This window comes from Coloeus monedula (genome assembly GCF_965178545.1).
Source record: "Coloeus monedula genome assembly, chromosome: Z".
Classification (NCBI taxonomy): Eukaryota; Metazoa; Chordata; class Aves; order Passeriformes; family Corvidae; genus Coloeus; species Coloeus monedula.
In genome coordinates, this window is record NC_138822.1 from 61,284,550 (window position 1) to 61,297,585 (window position 13,036).

The following is a 13,036-nucleotide window of genomic DNA, read 5'->3' on the forward strand; positions in this document are numbered from 1 at the left end:
CCAAAAAAACCATTCTACTGAATTTTGAAAATGTATGTACACCACCACAGCAAGTGTCTAATTTGAGTCCATTCTGTTTCGAACATTGTGTTGAAAGGGGCAGTGGATTTCTCAAATTCCTAAAAGACTGCTTTAGGTATTTATTTGAACTCTGTATTTGTGACTATTTAGTAATTAAAAGAACTAGATCTCTTAATGTAAATCTTGAGAGATGGTCTGAGCCAGTTCAAGTGTTCTATGATTCTCATGTGCTGATAGTTTATACTGGTGTCATTCTTCAGAAATTAAGTTTGCCAGGCAAGCACACTTCAAGCCATTCACTCCAGGGAGTTAGGCCAATGTGTTTCCTACAGCTCTCCCTCCTTCCTGACATACAAAATTAACAGCTTCCAGAATTCAGAGACATCCACAGACTGACATAAACACCTGCTGTGGTTTGACACTGGCCAAACGCCAGGCACCTACAAAAGCCATTCACTCACCCTCCCCTGCCACAGCTGGACAGAGGAGAGAAAAAGGGTTCATGAGTCAAGATAAGGACAGGGAGAAAACACTCCAAGGGCAAAACAGGCTCATCTTAGAAATACAAAGTGAGTTTATGACCAAGAAAATCAGAGGAGAATTATGAGAAGTAAAAATAAGCCCTTAAAAAACACCTTTTTTCCCCAACCCCTCCCCCTCCTTTTGACCAACAGCACAAGGAGACAGGATAGGGTTTTGGTCAGTTCATCACCTGAGGTTTTCTTCCACTGCTCAGGGAGAGGAGTCCTTCCCCTGCTACCCCATGGGGTCCATCCCGCACGAGACAGTTCTCTGTGAACCTCTCCACGTGGTTCCAACCTCACGAGCAGCAGTCCTGCCAAAACTACTGCAACGGGAGTTCCTCCCATGGGCAAACAGTCCTCCCCAAACTGCTGTGGCATGGGTCACTCTTCCACGGGGTGCAGTTCTCCAAGGACAGGCTGCTCTGGCCTGGAAGCAAGGGCCCCCTCTCTCCACTGGGTCTCCCACTGGATCACAGCCTCCTCCAGACATCCACCCACTCTGGCAGGGGCACCTCGCCCACGGGCTGCAGGTGGATCTCTGCATCCCCTGTGGATCCCCATGGGCTGCAGGGGCACAGCTGCTGCACCATGGTCTGCACCTCGGCTCTGCTGCCTGGAGCACCTCCTCCCCTCCTTCTCCATTGACCTTGGTGTCTCCATGTTGTTTCCCTCACATGTTCTCAACTCCTCCTCTTCTCTGGCTAGGAAAAAACCGTGTCCCACTTTGGTTTTTATTTCTTCTTAAATACGTTATCACAGAGGTGTTACCAATATCTCTAATTGGCCCAGCCTTGGCCAGCAGCATGTCCATCTTCAGAGCCATCAGGGATTGGCTCTGCTGGACACAGTGGAAACTTCAGCAGCTTCTCACAAGAAGCCACCTCGGTGGCCCCCTGCTACCAAAAACCAGGCCGTACAAAACCAACACAACACCTGTGTGACATTACGGTGCTGCGCACTTTCCTGAGCCAAAAATGTTGTACAAAAATACTATTTGGAAGGCTTAAAGATATTCTTATGTTCAAGCCAAGATATCACAGCCCAATAAAAAAAAGGCTTCATTTGGTACTGTATACCAAATACCCACAAATTCTTAAAAGTCATAATTTTCTGAATTATATTTGCAAATCACTGACTATAATTTTTTAATATACAGTGTACCTGTAAGGTTGATCTGTTCTGAAAATGCAGAAAAGTCTTAGAGAAGTGGACAGAGAAACCTGCACAAGTCTAGTTTTCCCAACATGTCTACAAAATATCTAAACATTCAAAGTCAACATGGATTTGTTCTTTTTATTCTCTGTACAAATTCAGTATTTCTTTTGGACATTAAAGTGGTTTTTTACATTTCACTCTTCCTCTTTTATCCTGGAGTTTCAAGATAAGGCCTCAAATTTTAAGACAGTAATGATTTTTTAAAAAAATTAACGGAAGTTCTATGAAGAGTAAGTTATCTAAATACTAGGATGAAGTCACAATCTAAAATAATGGTACAAAATATTTTGCAGTTGGGTCAGATGTTAAAAAAAATTCAGTATCTGTAAGAAGTTTCATTTTTTAATATATATTTTTTTCAGTCCCCACATAACATTCTCCTTTCTAACAAGTGTTGGCAGTTCCACAAACTATCACCAAGTATTTAAGAGCTTTTGATTTGAGGCACCTGGCAAATAATTATGGTACCAACTAGTGACTAAATTTTTGTTTCCCCCCCTTAAAAATTTATCTGTGAACCAAAAATTCTCAAGTCCTTCCCTTCCTTTCTAACACCAAATGTTAAAGAAGTAAAAACTGACAAACAACTGCATACAGTAAGTATTAGCTTAGTCTCATACTTCAAGTCTCCATTTATATGAGCTCTTTTCAGCTATACATAAATGTTCAACTGAAGTATGACTTAAATCTGACTTAAATCCACACACCTGACTTAAATCTACCGACAACAAGTTTGCCTTCCTTAGTTATTTTTCATGGACCCTAGAGAAGAGGTCTACACCCCTAGAAACAAGGAATGAAATTAACCCAAACAGAATAAAAGTATTTTACCAGAATCTCCCCATCTTTCACGATGAAAAAGTAGAAATGTAAGATCCAGTTATTCTACACCTTGCCTCTACTGCCAATCAGTAGTTAACCCCTAGGGAAAGAGTATAAAGAAACAAATAAAGTGACACTTCTGGTGGTATACGTGCCTCTAGAAATCAAATTAAGGACTTTTTATCACTGAAGAACAAAAGTAAACCATGAATGTTTTAATAGACAAGATGTCAGCACACTGCTGCCCTTTAAAAATTCTTTACACATTTGACTTTCACATCACTTAACAAATAATTTCACAGTTTCTTCTTTCTCTGAAAGAAACAGTTTTATTATTTTAAAGCTGGAGACTAAGCCCAGAAGAGCCCAAAGGGCTTGACTGAATCTTAAGGTAGAAGGAGAAAAAAAAAATGTCCTTTCCATGCCATTATGATTTACTTCCTTATCCATTTTCCTTTACTCACTTTCTCTTCCCACTTCAGCTCCCCAGCCAGAAGAACAAAGTAGCACAAGATGGTTCAAGATAGTAAAAAAGCCAACCACTGGTGAACAAAGGTCTTCCCCTCCCTGGCTCTGCCAGCACTAATGCTCAAATGATCTCTCCATACCAAAACTGCAGGAAATTAATACAATAAACAAAATGAAAAAACCCCAACAAACAAAACAACAACAATCACCCTCCTCCCCCAAAAAGCACAACAAAACCAAAACAAACAAACCCCCCCAAACAAAGAAAAACCCAAACAAACAAACACAACATGACAGTTTTACTCCTGTATTAAGCAAGTTGAGCGAGGTCAGCAAAAGGTTTGACTAGCATCAGAAACCAGAGAAGGGGAGAGGAGAATGAGATCTCCATATTCAAGATCACTTTGATTTCTCAAAGGACTTCACTCTCAGTCTGATTAGGGTGCAGAGTTGCAAGTGCTGTTCTAACTTCTGGCTGCTGCACAAAGAGTCCCATGTCAGCCTTGTTTCTCACCTCACAAAGGTACCTACATTCCTACCCCAGTCCATATACATCAACACTGTCATCTCCTGTAGTTGCATCATTAGCAGTAGCAAGCAGACCTACCTCTCTGATCATAAGTAGGGCAGTTTATCTGAAGTTTGACAGACGAAAAAAGAATGGAGATTTTCTGCACGCATAATGAAATTAAGATCCTCTGTAAATAGATAAAAAATCTACCTTATACCACAGTCATAGACAGGAACTACTGATGGGTACCTTGAACAAAAGTGGTAAAATGGTACAAAGACAGAGCAAGCAAATGGTACTACTCCTAATGTTCCCCCAACATCCGGCAGTTGCTGACAATTCAAGTTTACATAAGCTAGAATGGCACCTGTGTGCTTAAGCCACCAAATATAGACTTCTCTTCAGTAGCAGAAAAATCAACAAAAGAAACATTTTCCTGGCTGGAGTGAGCAAGCAGAGCTCTGAAGAAAATGAGGGGGAATTACTCAGTTTTGCTACTGAGCAAATTCACTATTGAAAGGACATGCATCTCTTTAGAACTAATCTTACCATTAACCATTGTGCATGCTAATATGCTGTGGATCCAGGCTAAGAGCACAGAAAGCCCTGAGTGACAGTATTTACTGACTAGATGAGATGTCTATGCTAACTTAGTTCAAACTTAAAACCCATAGTAGTGTAGCTTTTTTTCCTTATACTATAAACATTTTTAATAGTAAATATTAATATTAATATCAATAGTGTAACAATAATTTTTCTTATAGTAGAATGTATTAACACTATGCATAATTATAGGACAAGTAATTCAGCAACTGCAGTAACACTGGCAATATGCTAATCACTACCTGCAGAGCTTAAAATACCAGATCTCTAACCTGCATATTTTACTTACGCGCATTCTTGAGTTCACTAAGGCTACCTAAGAATACAAACTTTACAGACTCAAGAACCCAAGAGAAAAAGCCAAGAAAGGATGAAGAAATACAGTACTTTACCCAGGTATACAAACTGCCATGTTCTCTTAGCCATGTGTGCCTACTTTCTGATTTAGACAGGATATCAAGTTTATGCGCTCCTTTTCTTCTTCTAGTGACAAAACCATCATCAAAGATAAATTTTCTATTTTAAGAGTCAAGATGTAACAATACATAAGGATATGCATATTTTTAGCCCTTTCTGCATCTAATAGCTTACAGAACTGAGCTACCGTGACATTTCAGGATAACTTTGCAAGCTTGGGTTTTGTCAAGGATTACTACTGTAAAAAAGATGAAAATCAGATACATGATTTTTTAAGGCAGAAAATTATTTCAAGTTAAAAATTACTTGGTTTTAACATTTTTATATCATCTGTGTTACTAGAGATCCCTCTGAATCTTCAGGGCTTCACTTGTTCTTGCCTCTACAGAAAGTTGTAAATGCTAAGGAGTCCAGGAACTTCAGTTTTAGAGAACAAGAAATGAAGCCTCTGATGTGGAAACAATTCGGGTTGCCAAAGATCTTCACTTCATTCTCCCTTCTACAACCCAGACATCATCTTCATTCAAGACTTTTGTTTTGGAGAAAAAACCACAGAATCTACTTCCTCCCCTCTAGGCCCCTCCCAGCTGGGGATAACCAACTGTAAATGCTACAATAATGAGAAAAATTAAAAAGAATTACAGTCATATTATGTGCATAGGCAATTCACAATGCATCAGAATGACTTACGACAGTTAAAAGAAAAAACAATGGACCTCGTGGTCTTGAATGAGATTTCCACCTATATGATACATACAGTCTAATAATACTTTAAGTCAGGACAGGATAGAGTATGGCTGTTAGCACAGCTGTAATTCATCTTCTGTATACAAAGCACTACCATAAATTTAATACAATTTTTCTAGATTTCCCATGGATCCACATTCTAATTCAACAGAAAATTATTATTTGTAACTGTTTAATCCACACAGGGGAGTACGTGGCTGTACACCATGAAAAAAAATAAAGACAAAAGCACTACACATATGCATAAAGCCACCAAACTGCTACTACCAAGCAACTGGAACTACTGTACCTCCAAACTTTTAAAAGACTGCTTAAATAACTGAATAAATAACTTACACTGCTTAAATAACTGTTAAATAACAGTTTTGCACATATTCCCACCCAAATGAAAATTTTTAAAAAAAGGAAAAAAATGCTTTCCTCCTTAATATTTTATCACTAATAACACTTATGGGCATAAAGCTGCTGGGCATGTTTTAATTTGCCAGTTAAAATGATGACATTAACAGATTATTATGGTCAGCATGAACATGCAGAAGACAGTTTTGCCTCAGGGGGCAGAAGATAATGGTAAACACAAAAAACCTAAGGTGCCAGTTTTTTTAAAAGAGGTAATGGGATGGAAGAAGAAATGTGAGAGAAAATCTTTTACAGATCTGATCATTACTAATTTAAATTTGTGAAATATTTCAAAAAAGGAATCACTTAGGTCTGCTCTAAAGTATAACAAGTGGAATCAAACCCATTAAGAACAAACAAACAAACCAACACACTATGCAATTTCCACAGCAACAACTGTGCTCTTGTCACAGCTTTTTAAGATATGTGTGGGTACTGTTTGTTATCGTGTAGCTAAAAGAAAACTTGTATTGGAAAGAATCAGAGCAATAGGAAACCCTTCAAAAAAAAAGGTTTGTTTCTAGACCTTCCAACTAATTATCCAGGTTGATGACTACGTATGTCACAAACGCTACCTCAGACAACACGTAAATGCAGGTGCACTCTTTTCCCAGACAGCTCACATGAAGTAGGGCTTTTTTTGTGGGAAAGAGACTATGTTAGTAAGTCTTCAAAGACTTAAGCAATCTTCAAAACGCAGGGCCAACTCAAGATATTACGTATCCAGTCCTAATGCCAGGAGGATTACAAAATGTACTTAAGACATACCTAAGTAGCTCTGGACCACAACTACCACACTTGGCTAGCACTGAACCCAAGTTTAAGACTCCAGGACTGAGCTGGTGACAACCCTAGGCAACAGATGCACAATCTGCTCTCTGAAAAGGGTTATTTAATTTGGATAGAGTCAGCTTGTATCCAACAGAGCATTCTGTATATTCACACTCTTGAGTCCCTGAGCTCTCAGATGTATAATGTACACACATTAAATCACTGTATCATGCTGACTCTGTACAGCTAAGCAGCTCTGCAGATCACTCCTCAATACCCAAATAATATGAGATACCCTAGTCGTTCCCATTAATTGAGCTAACAAACAGTTGTTGTGCACAATCTTCTAATTATAACAAGAATAAAGAAAAGAGATGTGAGTTTCTCATCAATACATTGGTGCTATGAGTCACGGCAAGGGCCTATGGCTAATGGGCAACATGCAACAAAGCACCCATAGTTCACACAATGGCTGGAAGATGGAAAAAATTTCTGACTTACACCAGAAATAGGAAATTTCTTGAGTGACCAAGAACACAACTAGTTTTGTGCTTAAATTAGCAATACAGGAAACAAGCAAAAGGAGTCTTTGCATTCCTCATATTTCTCTTGCACAAAATATATCCTGAATTTAACAGTAAAATAATTCAATTTAAGATCATTGTTCACATCTATATTTAAAATCAGACCAACAGTTTTGTGTAACTTGCAGAACTTCCTGTGCTTGGAGGGAGGGGGAGAATCAGTGTAAATTGCTTTGCAGTATGATGCTATTTCACTAGGAGAAAAAATAGTACCAACATCAGTGCAGCAGACAAAAGAACAATCTTGTGAAGAGACCACAGTTTTAGAATGGTAAATTTAAAAAAAAAAAAAAAGAATTGCTTCACAAAAGATCAATACACTTTCCCCATAGGTTCATGATGTAAAATTCTATAATCAAGGCTTGTAGATTTGTAATTATGGTATGTCAGCCACATTTAAACAAGCATGTTAAAAGATTGTTAAAGTTAAACTAACACAATTGCAATGTGAATTGTCTTAGTCTCATTCTAATCTACTCGTGTCACTTCCAGTTAATCAGATGGAAACTATGGGCAAATGTCAGTGCTGTTTTCGCGCAACCCAACTTACTTTGTTTGCGGTGGTTTTTAAAATAATTTCTAATCTAAAATGCAACAGGATATTTTAGAAGGGTTTTTTTTTCCCTAATCAATTCTCTCACTATCCAGCAGATTGTTGTTGTTTGGAATTACTGAGAGCAAAACTATTTTGAAGAGATTAAACCAGAAGAATTGCTTGCTAGGACATAAGGCACAAATACAGAAAACACTACTACTCATGCTCATCAAATCTACTTGTTTTAATTCCAAACTACTGAAAGTGTAAAATCACCAAGAGCCTGGCTATCAGACTCGTCAAAAAAAGTAAAAGATCTCTCTATTTCTAGTTTAAATTTCTTTCACTGACATAGAGCAACATAGGAAATGTGCAGGCAAGTAAACTACCTACAACCTAAAACACAGTCTCTTCAGAGGAGTACACAAAGAATTTATAACTTACAGCTAAAAAAAAAATACCAAAGCAGAACAGCTGCTTCATTCTTAGTGTGGGAAAAAGTGATTAGTTAGGTAACTAACAAGAAAAAAAAACCGCTACAACAGATGATTAACACAAGTCAAACAAAATGTCTGAAAAGCTCTCTATATCCTAATGGCTCTTGACCCCTACCTTTTTTTGATATATTCTTAAAGCTTGGGCACTGAACATGGCTGGAAATCAGTATTACAATGCTAGATTCAATGTGGTTTTCTAAACTGAAAACACAGGAAAAAACCTAATGAAAATTAACTGAAGTGCTAAGTTAGTCACTTTATAGAATGCTTAATAAGCCTCTACACAAGTCTTCTCACACACCAGGAAACAAAATACCTACAGAGTTGCTAGAGTTCAAAATAAGAGGACAATGTTAAAATGTTCCTAAGTTGACACAAGTTGCATGTATGCCCACTGTAGCAGAACACATAACTAGGCTTCCAGCTAGAGAAGGAAGGGTGGAGTGGAACAGAACTCTCTTGTATCTGTGTGCAGCTGTCACAGAAATGGGAGCTGCCACTGTATCATGTCCCCCCAGGGACTTAAGATAACATTCCTTTTCTTCTTTTTTTTTTTAAAGTTACCTTCACTTAGAGAATGCCAGCTGCTCCAGAGTAACTGTAGGTACGCCTGTTGCTACTGCGCAACACATTCAAGCTAAGTTTACTTGCTTATTCACATGGACATTCTCCAAAAGCAAATCTGAATCGTGTTGACTGCATTTTTATCGTTTACCCAAACGTTTTCATCCTTTGTACTAGCTCTGAAATGCACACAGTTGTGTGGTTTGCTCCTATGTTCAGAGACTCGAAATTCTGAAGTGCCTTTCTTTAACTAACACCAATAGGGACAACTTTTCTAGTCTTCAAGCCCAACCTTTCAAAGTGAATCAAGTATAAAAAAAGGTGCATCTCTTATTGACAGGAATTTGCTAAGTCATCATATAAAGCTGATTGTATGAAACTGTACTGTTTAACATCCTGATCCAGCATATGCACTAATTCTTGTCTCTGCCTGAGTCAGCACAGTCTCTGTAGCCTTAATAAACCCCACCGCGACCAGTGTTTACACCTATAGTATGAGTGATCCTGACAGATACATTTTTATTAAAAACGATGACTGTTAAAACCAGGGAAGATCAAGGCTCTGGTATTGCATCTGCCAGGACTGCTCAGGGAGGTGGTGGAGTCTCCGTCCCTCGAAGTGTTTTAGGGAAGACTGGACGTGGCACTTAGTGCTATGGTCTCGTTGACAAGGTGGTGGTGTTTGGCCATAGGTTGAACTAGATAATCTCAGAGGTCTTTTCCAACGTAACTGCTTCTGTGATAGCACTGGCTCTGCAACTTCTGAACCAGAAATACTCAACAGTAGCACTGGTGAAAAAAAAAAAAAATTGAGGCTTCATGCCTCGGCAAGGTATGAGGCGAGACTGCCCTGCGCATCGAGAGGGCTGGGTGACTACCCTCGACTCCCAAAGACGCTAACGAAAGGGAACGAAATCCGCATTTAACCGGTGTCCCGGAAAAGCACGGCCTGCTCCCGACGGCGGTACGCGAGGGGTGGAAGCCCGTGTCAGGGCCGCTCTCCGGCGCAGCCGGGCCCCACACAGCACCGCGGTCCCGCGCGCGGCACGGCCGGTCCCGCACAGAGCCCCGCTGTAGCCCCCCGGCCCGACCGTGCCTGGCCGTGCCGTGCCCCAGCCGCCACTCACCGCCTCACGACGCCGGTCTTGATCTTGATCTGCCTGAGGCGCGGGTCGGCCATGGCGGCGGGCGCCGTGACTGCGCAGCGCCGCGCCGCGCATGCGCGCACCGCCAGCCCGGGCGGCACCACCGGAGCGAGCGGGAGCCGGGCGGCTCCCCCCTTCCCCGGCTCAGTGGAGATGGCCGGGCAGCAGCAGCGTGCCGCCGTCCAGACGGAGCCGCCCGGGGCCGTCCGCGTTTGCTCGCGCACGGCAGGAAAGGTGGGAACGCACCCTCGGTGCCGCGGCAGGAGCTGCTCCGACCGGTACCGTGAAGGTGTTGGGGTGGAGAGTGACCGGCAGCACCCGCGTCCGACCCTTGGTAATGTGGTCCGCATGATTAACGCCATTTCACAAGGCAAGCACCCATTCTCTGGTGGCGTGTTTGTCCGCTATCCCCCCATTATCAGTCCCTGAAAGTCCTGTGCACCAAGGAGACAAACCAAACAGATTGTTTTTTCCCATTCCACTGGCCTCAAGGTTCCTCGGCACCAGGTCAATCACTTCCCTCCTAGCCCGCGTGTATGTCCCAACACGCAGCCAGGCCACTGCTGTGGATGACCCCGTCGCAGTACTGCCCGCCTGCAGCCCCCGAGCAGTGTCTGTAGCCCCCAGTACTGCCCGCCTGCAGCCCCCAGAGCAGTGTCTGTAGTCCCCAGTACTGCCCGCCTGCAGCCCCCAGAGCAGTGTCTGTAGCCCCCAGTACTGCCCACCTGCAGCCCCCAGAGCAGTGTCTGTAGTCCCCAGTACTGCCCACCTGCAGCCCCCAGAGCAGTGTCTGTAGCCCCCAGTACTGCCCACCTGCAGCCCCCAGAGCAGTGTCTGTAGCCCCCAGTACTGCCCGCCTGCAGCCCCCGAGCAGTGTCTGTAGCCCCCAGTACTGCCCGCCTGCAGCCCCCAGAGCAGTGTCTGTAGTCCCCAGTACTGCCCACCTGCAGCCCCCAGAGCATTGTCTGCCTGCAGCCCCCAGAGTACTGCCCGCCTGCAGCTCCCAGAGCAGCATCTGTAGCCCCCAGAGCAGTGTCTGTAGTCCCCAGAGTACTGCCCGCCTGCAGCCCCCAGAGCAGTGTCTCTAAATCCCACCTTTGATGGGTCCTAAGGAAGAACTCGGACCAGAGATGTCGCTGGACAGTGAGACCCGGGACATCCCAATGGCCAGGGGGACACCTCTACCTTCATCTGCCTCCTCTGAGGATTGAGGGAGTGGCTTATATTCTTTTATATGACTTTTGAATCTAGATTATGATTGTTATATTGATACAGCAAACCATGTACTGTGATCCAGCCCAGTCTGCAGAGGGTCCAAGTGAGCAGAAATCATAAATTAAATTGTATTATAAATTGCATGTTTTACTACTTAGAGATTGCACACACTAATTTGACAAGAGACAACTGAGGGGAGACCTCATAAATGTCTGTAAGTATCTGAAGGGAGGGCGTCAAGAGGATGGACCAGGCTCTCCTCAGTGGTGCTGAGCAGTAGAACAAGAGGCAATAGGATAGAAATTGATGCACAGGAAGTTCCACCTGAACATGAGGAAGAACTTCTTTACTTTGCAGGTTACTGAGCACTGGAACAGACTGACCACAGAGGTTGTGGTGTCTCCCCCACTGGAGATATTCAAGAACTGCCTGGACACAATCCTGTGCCAGGTGCTCTACGATGACCCTCTTGAGCAGGGAGGTTGGACCAGATGGCCAACTGTGGTCACTTCCAATCTGACCCATTCTCTGTGTAATTTTGTTTGTAGAAATCCTGTGTCATTCTAATAATGTGCTATACTAATAATGAAATCCTACTAAGGAAAATAAAGCTTTAATTTTTAAGCTATTGTTTAGTGGTTAAACTAAGTGTTAAACACTACAACTTAGTGTTGTCATAATTCTGCCAAGGATCTCTAAAAGAATCTGTCTGTCCCCTTAGTGTCAGGTGGTTGGTAAAAGCAATAAAGAGGCAAGATTAGCACTGGCAGCTCAGTCCTAGACTTAAAATCAACTGATGGTTCAAGGGCTGTTTTCCTTTATGGTTATACTTCATAGAGGCTAACCACTCAAGGGGATAAATTCTGGGAAAAAAAACCCCAACCCCTAGGGTCTGTGTTTGAAAGAACTTCCCCTGAAGGAGTATTAAAATCGACAAGAAAGAAAAAAAAAAAAGAGCTTCTGTGAACAAATAAAGGCAAATGCATTTTCAGTGAAGTGCAGTTCAGGAAAGTCTGCAGAGGATTTTTTTTCCTCTACATCCTTTTGTCCTGTGCTAGTGGCTTGCCCTGATTCTTGGCATTGCCAGTGACTGACATCTCTCGAGAAAAGCTGGCTGCAAGGAAGGAAGTCATGCAGCTTCTGGTGACATGACAGCTGCAGGTCATTAGCCAGCAGCTGTGGCAAAGTGACTGGCACGACCAGGCCCCATTCAGACATGGTATAAGCAAGGCCAAGACTGCTCAAGTCCACAGAGTTGTGTGTTATCTGTAAAGGAGGATGAACATGACCCCTCTTACAGAGGCCAGCAAGCCTTCCCAGGAGACCTGCAACACACAGCCTTCACTTGGCAGGCTGTTGCTGAAGGGAAATGCAGATCTCAAAATCAACACTAGCTTAATGCCATGAATAACTATGACCTGGAGACAAGTTCACAGATGTATTACACATTTACATCTGCTGTCAACTGTGCAGGAGGGAGAAGGAAGGAGAGCGGCATTCTGGCAAAAACAAAGGAAAATGCAGTCCCTTACTTGGCCAGAAACTCAAATCTTACTAGTCTGTCTTTAGAAAGCTGTATCAAATCATGCTGGGGCTGAAGCTGTCCCCTAAAATCCAAGGCAACCCTTGGAACTGGTAGTTATGCTACATACTCTTTGAAAATACAGAAGTCTGCAAGTAAAGCTGAATTACCACCATACACCTACACATCACTTTTTTTCCCCAAGTATAGTCTTCAGTGTCATTTCTATATTTGACAAAGTTGTTCAGTAAGTGAGAAGGCCAACAACAAATAACAGTACAAAAATAAAAATACCCTAGAAGCAGCAATATTAAGAAAAGAAACTAAGGTTTCCAAGTGCTAAAAATGTTTTATTTCTAGCCCTGAAGCATTAGCTCACATTACTTACAGTGCTTAGGTTCAGCTACTGAATTTTAGAAGTAGAATGCAATTGTTTTCTTCCAGCTAATTCACTTAACTAGTAGATAATAACATAC

At 42.2% G+C, this 13,036-nt stretch overlaps 1 protein-coding gene across 1 annotated transcript in view; it reads right to left on the reverse strand.

Moving 5' to 3' along the window:
- The window catches only part of TBCA (tubulin folding cofactor A), a 32,869-nt gene extending 22,985 nt beyond the window's left edge, over positions 1 to 9,884 (reverse strand). Inside the window, exon 1 of the mRNA XM_082301090.1 lies at positions 9,806 to 9,884. Coding sequence (XP_082157216.1) covers positions 9,806 to 9,858 — 53 coding nt within the window. The 5' untranslated portion in view covers positions 9,859 to 9,884. The remainder of the gene's footprint in view (positions 1 to 9,805) is intronic.
- Between the last annotated feature and the right edge of the window lie 3,152 nt (positions 9,885 to 13,036).